The sequence below is a fragment of the Orbicella faveolata genome, unplaced genomic scaffold (assembly GCF_042242905.1).
Source record: "Orbicella faveolata isolate gen_17 unplaced genomic scaffold, um_ofav_v1 contig_47, whole genome shotgun sequence".
NCBI lineage: Eukaryota > Metazoa > Cnidaria > Anthozoa > Scleractinia > Merulinidae > Orbicella > Orbicella faveolata.
Genome location: NW_028301577.1, coordinates 14282332 through 14300420, shown reverse-complemented (window position 1 = coordinate 14300420; position 18089 = coordinate 14282332). Strand labels below are relative to the sequence as shown.

Genomic DNA, 18089 nt, shown 5'->3' with positions numbered 1-18089 from the left:
AGAATAGTGAAACTTTGACAGATTTATTTATGAGGGATTTACATCTTCCGAAATTGACCTCGGACCAAAGAGAAAGATGCGATGAAAAATTAACGGTAGGAGAATGCTTTCAAACTTTAAAGACATTCCAAAAGAACAAAACTCCTAGGAATGACGGGCTCACAGTAGAATTTTATTTAGTGTTTTGGCCAATAGAAGACAAGCATTTGATTGATTGCTTTAATTATGCACATGATCATGGCGAGCTCTCCAATTCTCAAGATGGAGTCACTTGAGATGTAGATCGCGACGTTTCAACTGCTTACTGCTAGTCTTCTACAGGAGATAAGGTCGACTGATTGCATGGCAAAAAACACAACAAGAGGAGAACGGTACAACAGCGGACCACTGAGGGAACAGCTACTCGCGGAACAATGGAACAAAAGGAGGATCGAAATGCATGAATCACAGCTGACCTTTGTGATATAAATGATACCGTGCAATCAGTCAACCTTATCGCCTGAAGAAGACTAGCAGTAAGCAGTCGAAACGTCACGATCTACATCTCAAGTGACTTCATTGTGAGACAAACGATAATACACTTTATTATTGCATCTACCACGATGAATAACAACAACCTTTTCCTCGACATTGACCAGAAATATGGGCGCACAGCCCTAAGGTTGATTCATCGACATGAGCGTTGCTCACACAAGCTCGCATGCTATACCAACCATCTCACCTTTCTCACAAGGTGTATTAAGAACCACATTGTTCCAAGAGATCTGCAAGTTTGGCCGCCAGTTCCCACCAGAGACGCACGGAGAGTCGCTGAACTAGCATCCATGAGATTCCTGAGGGAAAGAATCAGACTGACGCAGAGAGCCAAGGGAGATACGAAGAAAGAAGCCAAATCAACAGCACAGAGCATAACACCTGCTCTTTCTGCAGATGACGCTGCAGAGGCACTTGACAAGGTTAAATCCACTATCCAGCAAGTCTTTAATACCACCAAAGACCGTCAACAGCGCAAGTTTGAGAAACTTTTGCGAGAGAAATAGTCTTCTATTTCTCCTACAACTTTTGTTGACAAAACAAAGGGGGTTATCAACCTGTCATCCAGGACCCTTAATGAAGCTGAGATGTCCTTACTGAAGAAAGGTCTAAATTTCGCCGTGACCCCTACGAGCATCCCAGCCACCGAGATCATCGCCAAGATTGAGTCAGCAGTCAGGCCACTACATGCGGAGCGAGCAGACACAGTCAGGAGATCTGTCAACACCATTCTTCAACAGGCACAACCACCCACGCCCAACATCACGAAAGAACAGCAGAAGGCTCTTAAAAGCCTAAAAGAGGGCAACTCCATCATGGTCCTTCCGGCTGATAAAGGTTGCGCCACCATAATCCTGGACGCTGACACATACCACGCAAAAATGTCTGCACTAATTGATTCCAGACCATACCAGCTGCTCAACAAAGATCTGACAGACCGCTTGACCCAGAAGCTATATGAGAAGCTGCTAACTCTGAAACGAAATGGACATATATCAGAGGCGGTTTATAATAAGATCAGACCCCGACACAAACAACCACCTAGGATCTATGGTTTGCCAAAGATCGCAAAGGCCAAAATACCGCTTAGACCAATTGTGTCGTGTGTCAACACCTTTGCATACGACCTGTCTGCTTTCTTGGCTAACGTATTATCTCCTCTTGCAGGTAACTTGAACTTCACAGTGAAAAACTTAACTGACTTTGCCTCCACCATTACCAGTGAAGAGATCCTGGACCACGAGATCATGGTGTCTTTCGACGTAGAGTTACTGTTTACCAATGTACCGATCGAGGGTGCCGTACAAGCCGCGCTCCAAAAAATGGAGAATGATGCAGGCCTAGCTGACCGCACAACACTTACACCAGTTCAAATTGTGGACCTCTTGGATTTCGTTTTAAGATCTACGTACTTCCAGTACAACAGATCGATTTATGAACAACGAGATGGCGCAGCCATGGGGAGCCCTGTTCCGCAGTTATTGCTAATCTCTACATGGAGATATTTGAAGAATAAGCAATAGAGTCCTCACTTTGCAAGCCTAAGATCTGGAAACGCTACGTAGATGATACTTTCACCATCCTGGATTGGGATAGAGTTGACAACTTCCTTCAACACCTAAACAGTCAACAACCATCAATCCATTTCACCATGGAGATCGAGAATAACAGCAAGATCGCCTTTCTCGACACGTCAGTTTATAGAGAACCTGATGGCCGCCTTACCACCAGTGTCTACAGGAAACCAACACATACTGATCAGTACCTAGCGTATGATTCACACCACCCTCAGTCAGTAAAGCACGGTATTGTGAAGTGTCTGTATGACCGGGCTAAACATCTCGTGACCAAACCATCAGTAATCGCTGGAGAGAAGAAACATCTGTCATCTGTACTTGTTTCCAACAGATATCCCTCCTCTTTTGTACAGAAGATCACAAAAGCACCAACAACCCCAAGAAGAGAGCCTGTCGTGGAATTTAAATCCACCGCCATTTTATCTTATGTCCAAGGAGTTTCAGAATCTCTCTGCTGCTGCCTAGAACAACAAGGCATTCACACCGTCTTCAAGTCCGACACGACACTTCAGTCACACTTAGTGCGAACAAAGGACACCGTCAACCTGGCTAAACAAGATGGTGTTGTCTATAGGATTCCCTGTGAGTACAGCAAAGTCTACATCAGGGAAACAGGGAGATCTATGCAGGAGAGGATCAAAGAACACGACAGGGATATACGACTCGCCCGTACCCAGACCTCCACCGTTTCTGAACACACACACAAGAAAGTCCACTATCCTATCTGGAATGAGGTCAAGTTTATTGATCGAGATCCTCACTGGTACACATGTAGGGTCAAGGAAGCTATTCACATAAGACTTCACCCTAATAACATCAACAGGGATAATGGAATTGAAATTCCTGAAGCATGGATGCCCACGATCAAAAAACACAACAACAGGAGAACGGTACAACAGCGGACCACTGAGGGAACAGCTACTTGCAGAACAATGGAACAATAGGAGGATCAAAATGCACTAATCACAGCCAACCTTTGTGATATAAATGATACCGTGCAATCAGTCGACCTTATCACCTAAAGACTAGCAGTAAGCAGTCGAAACGTCGCAATCTACATCTCAAGTGACTACATTGTGAGACAAACAATAATACACTTTATTATTGCATCCACCACGATGAATAACAACAACCTTTTCCTCGACATAAGCAAGGTAAGTTTGTGAGAAAAGGCTTTGAGATATTACTACCACTCATGAGCACGTACTTGTTTTGCTCTGGCTTAATTCATCTTACTACTGGGAATCAATGGGAAACTTAACAAACAGAGCAATTTTTTGCTAGAAAGTTTGCAGGAAAATTTGAGAAGAGTGAATTTTCACTTGAAAATTGGTTCATATTATCGGTAGACACAAATTACTGCCCGAAAATTCACGTTGACTAACACAATGGGCAGCAGGAAAATTTGTTGAATTTTCTTCGAACTTTCGAGGTGAACAAAACTTTGCCATTTTTCGTCAAAAAGCCCGGCAATTCGCGAATTTTGTTCTCGTTACTGCACAATACTGTATATGCTGTCATGCATGTGCGGATGTGTATCGCAATTCGATGGAATCACCTTTTACCAATATTAATATGTCCTTTATAGTACTCACCTTACATGGGCTCAATCGCTCATAAGGTGTAATAACATGTCTGTGCAAACAGCTGACAGCCATTTTACGCAGTGTGTCCACTGTGTTGTTACTGACACATGGATGGTACAAGAATGCTACTCCACCGTGCTGTAGGAAGCAAGATGTAAAGAAAAAACTGACCAAAAAGAAGATTAATTTTGTATTATGAGAAAGGAATATTTAAACATAAGTACACTAACAGATCTAGCTGATGTCCATTTAATGTTACAACCTGGAAAACCAAATAGTGAAGAAACTCACCAAAACAACACTTAACCACAATGACTTCGGGAGGTATTCATATTCTCCATACTGCGGTCTTGTTAAAAATCGCTTGTCACTAATGAAAAACAGCAATATTCTATTTGATAAATTTGTATATTTAACAATTATTCCACAAGCGCGGGTTGTATGAGTTGGCTATAATCAGCTGATATCCAGCAAGTGCAAGTGGAATAAATGTTTTCTTAAAAAATGCTCCAAAAAGTCACACATACACTTACCATATTCGTAGAGCATGGTATAATGGCTGATAACCCATGATGGCTATGCCAATGAAAACTCTCAAATTGGATTATCCAATTATCCAGTTTTTACTAATGTCAATAGGTCTTATGATTGATTGCTTATGATTGATGATTATGTCACACACTCAGAATTCACCACCAAGCCTTATTTTCATGAAATTTTTTCAAACCTCAGGTCCTTCATGTCGTTTTCACGAGGGTATTCCTTTCATCTTTGCTGCATTGGGGATTTGTTCATGATATAACTATATACATGAAAACATTGCTTGATTCTGATTGGCTGAGAGCAGTGCAGTTCAAGTGTAACACCAGTGCAAAAAGTGTAACACTGGTGCAAAAAGTGCGACACCGGTGCAAATTACACATCGGAATTCTGGATTATGATTGGCTGAAAGATAATAGGAAATTTTCAAAGCCAATGATATTACGTAAAATGTCATGACAAAAATTTTGTACAGAAACTTTGAAAAAAGTTTTCTCGAATGAGAAAAAATGGCTTCAAGAAAGGTCTTCCGGCACTTAATTCCTCCAGGCAAATTGTTTGATGTTTATATTGTTAAGTAATCATACAGTAATCATACAGTTTTTCTTGTTCAATTTGGAATTAATTTGCTCTTGTGAGTTTTTCAAAAAGCTGAAATTGAACTCGCCGAAGCCGCTCGTGCATTTTCAGCTTTTTGAAAAACTCACTCGTGCAAATTAATTCCAAATTGAATGAGAAAAACCGTATGATTACCTACACAAATTTGCAATTTGCATTTTATAAGCGAGGCTTGGTGGTGAAATTTGCTTGTCTGATGTCATCATGCATAAGGGTTATTACGGCAGCTGTATGACAAGACAGCAAATGCTGTAATAAAATTGCCGGTTTTCATGTGACATCATCATTTTCCAAAACTAAAAATTATTGATCCTTCTGAAGTTTTAGTTTCATCACATGTAAGACCCTCTAGTAACTTGGGGAGTTACAACTTTTACACTCGACAGGGTTCCTCATTTTGTTAGAGAGCATGTTTGAAAATCCATGTTTATGCATTGCGTGACAGCTTATTACCCATACGAAAATTCTGAGTGAGACATGGGCAAGATTCTGGCCATAAAATATCATACTAATGAGCGAGACAGAACATGACGATAATCAGGCTGACAGGAGCGATAAAACTTGAACGAAAAATGAACCAGAAAGGAGCAAGACATCTGTACTGTCCTGACATTTGGACAAAAACCTGAGCAAGAAACCAGCAAAATTCAGGCCATAAAATAGTCACACTAATGAACGAGACCCGATGTGATGGCCAATAAACACTTGAGTGCCTAGCATGAAAAAGCCTCTTTATAGTTCTGCTATATACAACGGCAATCATTTATCCTCTGCATATGACTACCTACAACCACCAAACATCACAATAACAGTAAATAGGACTCATTTATTTAGTTTTTTGTCTACAATTTCAAGTTTTGGTTAAATCAAAACGGAAACTTAGAATAGTTACTCGACAATTCATTGGCATGTTCTGTAATCAACTGAAATTAACAAAAAACAAAATACAAGTCTCAACCAATCGAAGTGGCGTTCTACTTGGTAGTCATTTACTCATGCAACAATTTGTATACATTAATCAAAATTTTCGGTGTGCTGATCTACTTGTGACAATGATCTAGCTAAAATTACAAGCCACCTTCATTTTAATAATTACCTCTTAAAGAACATTGAAACCTCAGTACAAACACACCGCCATTACACATTCCAAAGACTGAAATTAAGCTGCACAGACACTGAAGAAATTTGTCTCCAGCAAATTGGGAGAATTTTGAAGTAGTCGATCTTATCCTGACACAAATACAGCACATGAAGACACAATAAGATTTTCCCGCTTTCAAATAAACGGTTGAGTTCTTATTTTTTGATGTCAACGGGCGCAAAACTCGATATGTTTATTCAGAGTGGACCAATCAAATTGAGCTCTCTGTATTATCTCAAATGACTTCAAGATCAGATTTTCAAGTTGCGTTGTCATGAAATAGTCAAACATTTTTTACCCATTCACTGGTCATCACTAGTATTACAATGTAACACCCAAAACAGTCAAGTGGTAAATTTTGGAGTGGAAACTACCTAGACAAAACTGCCAAGGACTTTTGTGGGGGTACATTGCAGGAAATTTGAAGGACATTGTATGGTATGAAGAAGCAGACTCAGACTTGTGGCATGGCAGGGCATATCTTGGAGTTTTTTGTCGCACACAATGCAAAAACTGCAAGGCCTCTTTCAAAACCTGGAAAACTGAACAAAAATGCAACCTGGGAGAGAATAAGTTTGTTGAAAAGAATATTTTGATGCAAATTAAAAGAACGATCCTGTTATATTTTAGTTTTTGCATTTAGCGTACTTCTATGGTACTAAGGGCCTGATTACATGAGCTGGGCTGCTTCGGTGTGCCGTGATGACTTTCAGCCCGGTATTACATGAGGCGAGCCAGCCCAGTTGATGGCTGATGCGATGAATCAAGGGAGACCGGAGCGAGCTTGATTTTTTTGATTTTTGATTTTCTGTACTCTCGCTGGTTTAATGAGCCGGGCTGACCTCTCAAACACTATTACATAGAAAAATCTCAGCCTGGTTAGCCGGGATCCCGGCACTGCAATACCAAATAATCTTCTTAGTTCTTGTGGTTTGTTTAATGCACATGAAACGTCCCTAACTGAAGACCAATGTGAACTATAGAGGGAAAAGAGGGAATTGGAAAAGGACTAAAATTTTTCTACATATAACAACCATTTTACCTCGAAAAAAAACACGTAAATTTTGTCTTTCTTTCTGGACTTTTGACAACAGCATTACAAAACATAGGCATGCAAGGCGTGCAAGTTATTTTATTTTTGTGAACTAAAAGTCTCAGAGATAGGAGCATTCATGGAACTGTTTACAGTAATGATTTGGTTAATTTGACAAGTTTCTTTGGTTGCGATGTACAGCAAGAAAGGAACTGGGAATTTATGATGTACATACAATGTGACATCGGTAATGGTAAGATAACTATATAGTAAGCCATAAAATGTTTGACTGAACAAACTACAGTATTCTGACACATCTCCAGATTAATGTAGATACCACCTTATTTCCTAACAGGCAATTTGATTCATTCTTTGATACAACCCTCACTGTGATTTGTGTGACATGTGCACATGCATAACTCCCTCACTCACTGATCACATAGCCCTTCTAACCACCAAGAGGAATTTTTGCTCAAAAATACTCGAGGGAACTTTTCGCATTTTATACAAGTCATAAATTTACCCTTTTTACACAACACAACGCAACAACACTACTCCACCGAAAATAGAAAGAGAGAGAAAAAAACGTCTCTGACACATTGAAAGTCTGATTTAATTCAATTGCACTTTAAATTGGTGCCACGCAGTCTTCAAAGAACATTTGAACAGTTTTCATACTTTTTACCACTGCAGAGATGTAAAAACCGTCCAGAAATGAAAGCTTCTTTTTTGTTTAATATCCTGGGAACAAAAGCCGATAACTTGTCAGCTCTAGCTGAATTTACTCCCATATAAAAAACAACTAAAGATAGCAAACATCTCGTGGGAACAAGTGGTGACGATTCATCAGCTGTAATTGAATTTCCTCCTTGTGAAAAACAAGAGTGTCAAATTACCCTTTGTAACTAAAAAATAAAAATATCTCGTTATTATTCGCATGCAAAAAGAACAAAACAATCGTTACCTGCATTTACTATTGTAAATGTCAGAACTGTTTCAAATCTAAATAGTCTTGTCTCCTCTAAAACATCCTAAGAACTTGAAGCGATGATTTGTGACCTCTAATTGAATTTACTCCTTTTGAAAAAGAAAAGTATCAAGTTACCTTTGAAACTAAAAATAAAAATATCTCTTCCATTTGCACACTACTAACTCACAAACTGTTTCAAAACTCAAGGCTCATCTCGTTCATAACTAGCCACCATTACAATTAAACAGTAAGGTAAGGTAAAGTCTGCATACGAGCCAAGTGGCCCATCAGGCCAGAGCTTATCCCGGTTTCTGTAGCATGAAGCAACTAGGAGTATTTCTACTCCCCCCTGGATGGGATGCTAGTCCATTGCAGGGTTACCCCCAGTATTAAGTTCACCGGTACCCATTTATACACCTGGGTGGAGAGAGGCACTGTGACAGTAAAGTGTCTTGCCCAAGAACACAACACAATGTCCCCGGCCAGGGCTCAAACCCGGACCGCTCGAACCGGAGACAAGCGTACTAACCATGAGGCCACCGTGCCTCCGCAACTAAACAGTATGCAGTCTAAAACAAGCCAAACGTATGTATGTAACTGTCACAGTCCACTCCAAACCAGACAAAAAATCACAAACCGGCAACATACATGTCAGTCTTTATTTTTCAATTACCAAAGTCCTTGTGTTTAATACAATAAAATGCTCAAGACTTCATATACCTCACTTAAGTTATCTTGAACAAAAATAAATTCCTTTTTCTTCAACTACAATTCATGTTGGTTATTAATGTGAATAAGCGAAAACCCTGCAGATAACATTGAAGAGAAAAGATTTAGTTTCATTAACACGTATCTTCTCATTCCAGTAGTAAACAAGAACCATTATAATTGTAAAATCATCACAGAATAATATCTTTTTGTTCTGTTGACCAAATTAATCGTAGTCTCTTTGCTTTTCACATCAAAACTTATCAATGGATGCTGAAATTAATGACACGCCCAGAACACTCATTACGAACTCTACAGCAATATTTAGGTTTCAATACAACATGCAAACGATTTGAACCTGGTAACAACCTCTTCACATTCCCAGTAGCACATTCTGCCCCCCCCCCCCCCTTGAATACAATTGTTCCTATCATAGAAACCACATCAACTTGATTTTCATTCACATCTTAAACCTAGTAGTAGAGCGGCTAAGACTCAATTCAAAACCTTACCTAATAACTCGTAGTTATATGCCAAACACTATGTTTCTTTGACTGATTATCCAGTTGCAAATTATTATCACCCCCCCCCCCCAACAAAATCCTTAACCTAACCCACAGATAATGTCGAAGTAAGCCCAATACATGAATACTTCCTCCTCTTTTATAGAATAAATATGGCCGTTCTGAACTGTACCGGGATCAAGTCTTCTCACATACCATTTACCTTTACAACAAGAAATTTGATTGGCTGTTTATAGTAGATCCAATCTGATTGGTGTGACATACATACATCTCTCACTCACTCACTCCTCCATTGACCTGTCCAAAACATACCCCGACGCGCCGAATAAGAGGTATTTTTTTTACAAAAAAATAACTCAAAAATTACGTGTGAACCTTTACCTTTGGCATCTGTGAATAGGATAAATGTCCTAGAAACAATGCAAGACATTTTTATTTGAGGGTCAGTCTGTTATCATATATCTATTAATAATGTTATTAGATAATTATAATTAATTAATCAATTAATTAATCAATTAATTAATTTTTGAATTTTTTTGTTTTTGTTGGGACTACTAAGCTTGACTTCTGGGCACCCTAGCCAACAACTTTGGGTGCCCAAAGGGCTCCCTAGAATTTTTCTTAGAGCACAACGTTGCAAAATACTAAAAGTTTCCCAGTCAAATCACTATATTTGGAACCTCTTGTAAGCGACTACCTCTCGTAAGCAACCGCGACCACTTTTAGAGCTGAAAGTTTGAAATTTTGTTTTTAACCTCCCGTAAGCGACCACTTGACAAATAATAAAGCAAAATTGGATAATAAGGTGTTGTAACATTATTGCATTCCTGGGTAGTACTGGATTTTTTCTCGAAATTGATTTTTCACATGAATAAAACATTGAAATTTAAAGATAATATCCACATACACTGTACTCTATCAGTCGTAAAAGAGACAGCCTAAATGTCTCAAAATTACCATATGCATATGAGGCAAAATTTTGACCCAATATGTTCTAAGTTCTCGTAAGCGACCACCTCCTGTAAGCGACCACATAAGCTTGACATTTTGTGTGGTTGCTTACAGGAGGTTCGACTGTACTAACACAAATGTAACAGTTCCTCTTCATAACAAGTTCAAAATAAAGAAACTGACACAACTACAAATGAGTGGATACCACAGACCAAAACACGTAGCATGAAATGTCATAATACTTATAGTGGAATTATTTCGACATTTGTTCTCATTATTCAATGCCATGTAAAGCTTTGTTTCATGTCAATGTCTGTTATGCGTCAGATTTAAAAGCTGCGGCGGCATTTCAAAGTTACGATAGTATACAACTTTCGACTGGAGTAACATGACTGAGTTTAGTACAAGCTAAATGTTTTACAATTGACGGATTTTAATTTTTAATAACATTGTAAGATGTGTACATGACACCCTTAAATTGCAGTGGTTTGTTCTTGTTTCAGTTTCTTTAGTCCAAACTCATAATAAAGAGGAACCATTACGTTTGCATTAGTATTTGATTGATATTCCAGTTGATAGATCTAGAATCCTTGTTGATGTTGATTTCTAGGTGAACTGTTGTTATTCCCGTTAAAAAAATATACTTACTACAAGCAAGACGTTGTACAATTGAAAGATAATATTAATTCATCCATCAATTAATTATGCTGAGAAGCGTTATGGAAACAATCATTTCATACAAAATCATTTCCTACAAAAAATAAAAGGGTCTTCGTTTTCATAGGTGGTCTTTGCTTTCATAGGGGTCTTTGGTCTTCACGTTAACATTTTCGGGGTCTTCACTTTCGATACTACCCCAAAGACAAAGGGCCACTGGTCCAAAATAAAGAGCCACTGGTCCAAAACAAAGAGTCACTAGTCTAAAACGAAGACCCACTGGTCTGAAACAAAGAGCCACTGGTCTAAAACGAAGAGCCACTGGTCTAAAACTAAGAGCCACTGGTCTAAAACAGAGCGCCACTGGTCTAAAACAGAGAGCCACTGGTCTAGAACAGAGAGCCACTGGTCCAAAACAAAGAGCCACTGGTCCAAAACAAAGAGCCACTGGTCTAAAACAGAGAGCCACTGGTCTAAAACAGAGAGCCACTGGTCTAAAACAGAGAGCCACTGGTCTAAAACAGAGAGCCACTGGTCTAAAACAGAGAGCCACTGGTCCAAAATAAAGTGCCACTGGTCTAAAACAAAGAGCCACTGGTCCAAAACAAAGAGCCACCGGTCCAAAACAAAGAGCCACTGGTCCAAAACAAAGAGTCACTAGTCTAAAACGAAGACCCACTGGTCTGAAACAAAGAGCCACTGGTCTAAAACAGAGAGCCACTGGTCTAAAACAAAGAGCCACTGGTCTAAAACAAAGAGCCACTGGTCTAAAACAGAGAGCCATTGGTCTAAAACAAAGAGCCACTGGTCTAAAACAAAGGAGCCACTGGTCTAAAACAGAGAGCCACTGGTCTAGAACAGAGAGCCACTGGTCTAAAACAAAGGGCCACTGGTCTAAAACAGAGAGCCATTGGTCTAAAACAAAGAGCCACTGGTCTAAAACAAAGAGCCACTGGTCTAAAACTAAGAGCCACTGGTCTAAAACAAAGAGCCACTGGTCTAAAACAAAGAGGCACTGGTCTAAAACAAAGAGGCACTGGTTTAAAACAGAGAGCCACTGGTCTAAAACAAAGGGCCACTGGTCTAAAACAAAGAACCACTGGTCTAAAACAAAGAGGCACTGGTCTAAAACAAAGAGGCACTGGTCTAAAACAAAGAGCCACTGGTCTAAAACAAAGAGCCACTGGTCTAAAACAAAGAGCCACTGGTCTAAAACAAAGAGCCACTGGTCTAAAACAAAGAGGCACTGGTTTAAAACAGAGAGCCACTGGTCTAAAACAAAGAGCTACTGGTCTAAAACAAAGAGCCACTGGTCTGAAACAGTGAGCCACTGGTCTGAAACGAAGAGCCACTGATTTAAAACAGAGAGCCACTGGTCTAAAACAAAGAGCCACTGGTCTAAAACAGAGATCCACTGGTCTAAGACGAAGAGCCATTGGTCTAAAACAAAGAGCCACTGGTCTAAAACGAAGAGCCATTGGTCTAAAACAAAGAGCCACTGGTCTAAACCTAAGAGCCACTTGTCTAAAACAAAAAGCCACAAGTCTGACTTTTCGAGATCTAAGGCCCTGTTGAGGGGGGGGGGGGGGGGGTCTTTATGTCCCTTGCCTGAGTTTCAAAACTTTTAACATCGCAATTTGAAAAGGTTTGCATGTTGCTAATTGGAATTTTGTCCAAAGCCACTGTTATTGATGTAGCAAAATGCTCACATATAGATTGTTTAATGTAAATGCATTCTCATAATTCTGTCTCTAAAACATTCTATTTTCAGATGATTATCAACCAAAGTTTAATGGCCTTGCAAAGTGCGACATGGGAATACAGAGAGAGAAGACCCAGAAGATGTACTTTTTTATCTCTATGTGTTTGAAGGTCGACAATGTTAATGTTTTCTAAACTTCTAAGCACTTGATGGCTATAATCTTTCGTGTGGAGCTATTTTGATATAAGCACACAATGTTCTTTCTGCAAACCCCCTTTTAAAATAGGGCTCACGCCATAACTTAGTGCATATTTTTTGCTCAGTCTGCTCCTTGACTTTTCTTTGCTTGATCGTATAGCTTTCTCGCAGTAGAGCTAAGGCAGTCTCCGAAGAAAAACCGGACTAGGATATTTATGATATCCTTAATGTAAAGAAGCAACATACTGTACTTGCAAACAGTTCTAATCACAGAACCAGGCCCAGCATTACAATACGAGGTCATATACCATAATACCATATACTCTATATACCATAGAGTACAACTCCATGGGAAAGAAATTGAAAGAGTATCAAGCTTTTGTTACTTAGGGGTTACACTAGATGAAAATCTCTCATGGACCGAGCATGTAGAATTGATTTGTAACAATGTGAGCAAGCGTCTCAGCCTGTTGTCCCGCATATGACCTTTCCTCACCCAAAAGGTGCTAAATGCGTTGTTTAATACAGCCGATGTTTGATTACACTGATATGGTATGGGGTGGGCTGTCAATTTCAATTAGATGCAGTAACAGCTTGCAACGTCTACAAAACAGGGCAACAGTAAAAGAAGCCATGTCGCTTTCCATTTTTAAGAACTATCATAGTTTTCATTTTAACCATTAGTTTTCTACTAATATAATACTTAGATATACTTTGATTGTTCTCTTTTATTGTATTGATCTAGAAAAATTGTACTTCATAGATAGGTAATTTCCTTTTTATTCAATTTTTAAACTCCTTGTACATAACTTTGTGGTAATTTTTAAATTCTGAATTTTTTATCATGTAGTCTTAATTTTACGCAGGGCCCCTTTTGATACCAGCCTATGGCTGATGGGGCTACCCTGCCTAAATAAAGATGACTTGACTTGACTTGATATAAAATGCAAGTAAACAACATATTCATATAATTACCCCTAGAAGATTAACCTCAATGTAGTAGACTCAATAGTCACGGAAAGTTTAACTTTATTGTAAAATACAATTTTTTCTGCCTGAATGCGCTGCAAGTTGCTGTCTAACTTTTAAAACACCAATGTTGCTGTCAATTTCACTTTTCTCTTTGTCGCTGTCACAATTTCAATTGAGTGGCTTGTCGTTCTGTGTCATTTCAGCTCCTTCATGTTGCTGTTTCAGAGCTGTGTCGCCTGTCTGAATTTACCCTAATGGGGCCTCATATCTGCGTCCTCCTAGGCCATGACAAAAAATGCATGTCATGGTCATGATTGTAGTAGAATAGAAGGTGCAGAGGAGTTTCTTCACAAAAACGTTCGCAAAGTACAGCTTCCATTTCACAAAAAAACAGATTTTCAATTTGCAAAGTGCCAATTTCATTTTGTAAAGAAAAGATTTTCATTTCGCAAAGTTGAGATTTCATTTCCTTTCCTTTCCTTCCACAAAGTAACATTTCACAAAGTACATTAAAATGGCGGCATGAGAAGGCTTTTGCGTACATCAGAAAATGTTGGAGCTCTAGAGTAATAATTTTTCGTTTGAACAGCAAAAGTCAATGACAGATGTTTCTGTCACTTTATGGCTGCCATGATGGTGCCCCTCGGATGGGCACCAACATGGCATCTCCATACAAAGTTCTATAAATTTGGGTGAAACAATTCTCTCCAATATGCATGAATGAAAAACTGCACAGACCTAAATCTTGGTGAAATTGTTTGTATATCAATCATCCATCATATCCCAAATTCTTGACTTAATTTACTGAATGGTTATGATTTTTATTTTTGATGGCATGACAGTACAAACCAGCAATTAGCCTGTGAGCAGGCTGTTCACATGGCAAGAAAGAATGAGAGAAACGGGAATAATGAACGTCCTGAAAGACAATAATGTTGTTCTTTGCTCTGTCAAAATTTGGCAGCAGTTGTGAATTAATTATGTCTTTTTACTACCTGTGCATGGTTTACAGACACATTCTGACAAATGGGAAACTTGCACTTCCCCCCCCCCTCCCCAAGAAAATTCTACTCACAATTTTCGGTAAAGCAAAAAGCAACTCAAGTTTGTCAACGTTTAATACAGCACACCATAGCTTTCCTTTCTAAGTGTTATCTTGAACTTGCTTACCACCAAATGAAACTTTTTGTTTTCCAATCATTAGCTTCGTATAGTTTTCAGGAGAGTAGATCATATTGATACCAGTAGAAGACAAAAATAAAGTTCAGGGAGTGCTGGCCATCACCCGTCATATCGAAAATATTGTTCATTGAGTAACTGCTGATCACTAGTAATGCAGCCTAGAAATCTGTCAGGCATTCCATCTGGAAGCGAGAGCCTGGTGTGAGTTTTTCGCATGCAACAAGATCATCGATCTTTTAGACTGGAAAGAAACACAGATTGTTTCATATCTTATTATAATAAAGTTTCTATATAATGCCTGCTCTGATTGGCTGAAAAAGCATGCTTTATCAGAGAACAGAGCATGGGTTGATGATGGTAAGCTGGCTTTCAAATTTTTGCTTTGGAATTTTGACAAATTTGACCCAAATTAAACATCTCCTGTGACTCGGACAAACTCAGTGGAAATGAGCTTTTTGTCTACAGTAAATATAGCTCATGGAGACCATTGTTAGCAACAGTAGTGTTAAGACTGTACCAAAATAACAAGTTTTGCTAGATTCCCACCAACAAAACACATAACAAAGTAAACAAAATAATTCTCAACCTAACCAGTGCTTTGATAAACGACATTATATTTGTTACGCTAGTTCAGGCAATCTTGCTGCAAGCCATAAATAACTGTAGCTCCTTTCAAATTCAACTCAGCATTTCACATTTTCATCCACAAACTTTGAGCTCCTTGTTTCGTAATTTCCATTGGAAAAGCGCATGTTTTCATGAGCCACAGTACGGCTGGATTCCTCTGGACTACAAACTACATGCCTTTAGATCCTTATTTAAAAATTAACAAAGAAATGAATTTTGAAGGCATTGTTCTTCTCTCAAAAGCCGCTTGAAACTGAAAGCTTAGCTGAAGTCCAGTTTGTGTTTGACAGCTGTCGCTTTATTAGCCAATCAAATTATCTGAAAAAAAATTGAACAATTCTAACAAGGACTGTGATTGGCTTATTTTAGCATGCTTTATCAGAGAACAGAGCACAGCTGATGCCACTTTTACTCGTTTCCAAAATAGTTTGGTTTGAAAATTCAGCCAAATGCGTGGGGAAATTACTGGGTTCTCTATCATAACACAAATAAAGAAGCCTCGACTGTGCTCTGTTCTGTTGTAAAGCACTTGGGAAGCGGTAGAGCACCCAACAAATACAGAAAAACACTCGACTACATCTCATGTTTTCCCTTACACTTCTTTTGTGCTTCATGCGTGCTTTACAAAGAACAGAGCACAGTCAAGGCTTCTTTATTTGTTAACCCATTGACTCCTACATGAAATTTCCCGCGACCCACCACTAATTCCCTGGTGTTTTTGTGAGATATTTCAGAGTGGGCACAAGCATAAAATAAACCATATGCGCAGTAACCACAGACACAAGATCAGGTTTCAAGACATCGTTTATTTAAAGTTGAATAAATGAATGGCCAAAATATTAAAAAATATCAACAAAAAGAACTCAACTTGATCCGTAAAACTGACAAGAAAACAAGAAATTATATTTTTTTTCTTTGCTGCAAGACAAAAGCCGAGAAAATTGATTACACAAAAATGAGTTAATTTTTGACTTCAGAGGACAAAACAAACCAAATACAACAGAATTTCTACTCTTTTACTACAACGGATGACATTTGATAAAACACCAGAAAATAACGGTGAAAGACACATGTAAAACCCAATTTAAAAACAAGAAATCAGATAATTTCTTCGCCGTGCAACGAAATACAGCGCAGCGAAAGAAAGATGAAAGTTGTACATCAAAAAGACGACAAAGACAAGCCAATTATTTTGAGATAAATTGTATTTCAAATGTGTTAATTTAGCTCCCACTTAGTTCTTTTCTCAGGAGTTCTGTGGTAGCTGAATAAGACTCAAAAAAATATAATTGAATGATGCGAATAAACTAAACAAAGAAACCACAGGGGTCGCTGAAAAAATTAAACGTGCAGAAATCTAGCCTGCACTGCAGCCGGACGTGTCACAAAATCCCCGGTATAGTCCGTCTGCAAAACAGCTCGCAAAAGCTTGTTCTGATATCCCGCATGGATACAAGGATCTGTGTATCCATTTCTGATTGGCTAGTTTCTTACGCGCCTTGTGATTGGTCATATTCTTGCAAAATATATCTCGCAATGCTAAAAATAAATGTGGTTGCGTGTATATTGTATGCACTTTTGTACAAAGCTTTGCTTTGCATTTCAAAAGATCGAAAGGGTTGAAAGGGCTATGTCTCATTCGTCCGTTTATTGTAATTTATGCTGTTGCGTCATTGAAAAGAGAAACAAAAGAGTGTTACTCTCAAAGGGCTGGAAACAATTCAACATATTCACCAAGATTGAAAGTTTGGAAATATCTTTACGATCGATCGAAAACAAGTACGTCTGCAGAAACTGTGTTGCGAAACTGAAAAAAACGTCGGTCACTTATCGAGCAAACAAAAAAATTGGAAGCAGACCTGAAAAACCTTAGTACAAGCAAAGATTCGCTTACAGTCAAACGATCTGGAGAACTGCTAGGCGATGATCTCGATGCTCCAACATCGAAAAAAGTCTGCGACGGATCTAATGAGCGTTTTCCCTGTATAGTTACTTCATCTCCTGTTCGTCCTCTGCAAAGAACATCTCTGTGGCCATTTTCGCCTGTCCTGACTAGTCACCCACGTTAAACACTTAGGCCCAACAACGAAACAGTGAATGTTCAGGATATGCAAAGTGGTGTTCAGAACGCAAAAGCAGTTGATGTGTCGATGAAAGTTAAATGGCCATCAAAAGATGCAAAGTGGAAATTGCCCGAAGACCTCGAACCGTTGGGCAAGATGCTCGCGCATGGAACGTACAAGCAAATCGCCAATGCTGCATGGCAGAACAAGAGCCTCAAGAAAGAGCTAACTGCGCTTGTGCTAAAGGATTTAGAGAAAGAATGCTCCCACCTTTGTTCCAAGAAAGATCTAAGCTGCCTAAGAAAAACGAGTCAGGACAGCATGTTATCCTTCAGCATGGAAAAACTGACAGTGGAGATTCAGGAGAGGCCCCTGCTCTTTCATTCCATCCTCTCAGCAGCTGCAGTTGACCGTAGGAGTAAGGCAAAAAATCCATCTCCTCAAGCCGAATTTGGGGCCATTGGAATGGCAGCTGCCGTATGCCTTCACCACAGATCGCAATACAT

General features: G+C 39.1%; 2 protein-coding genes across 3 annotated transcripts in view; one reads left to right on the top strand and one right to left on the bottom strand.

Annotated features, from left to right (window-relative positions):
• Positions 1-18089, bottom strand: part of LOC110045142 (uncharacterized) — a 109863-nt gene that overhangs the window by 21279 nt on the left and 70495 nt on the right. For both annotated transcript variants that reach the window (XM_020750736.2, XM_089279784.1), the window contains 2 exons: positions 3989-4067; positions 3707-3835 (listed from right to left, as the gene is read on the bottom strand). In XM_020750736.2, coding sequence (XP_020606395.1) covers positions 3707-3835; positions 3989-4067 — 208 coding nt within the window. The remainder of the gene's footprint in view (positions 1-3706; positions 3836-3988; positions 4068-18089) is intronic.
• LOC149097261 (uncharacterized) lies at positions 1122-2057 on the top strand. Its single transcript, XM_089279785.1, has one exon. The coding sequence runs from the start codon at positions 1122-1124 to the stop codon at positions 2055-2057; it is 936 nt and encodes a 311-aa protein (XP_089135911.1).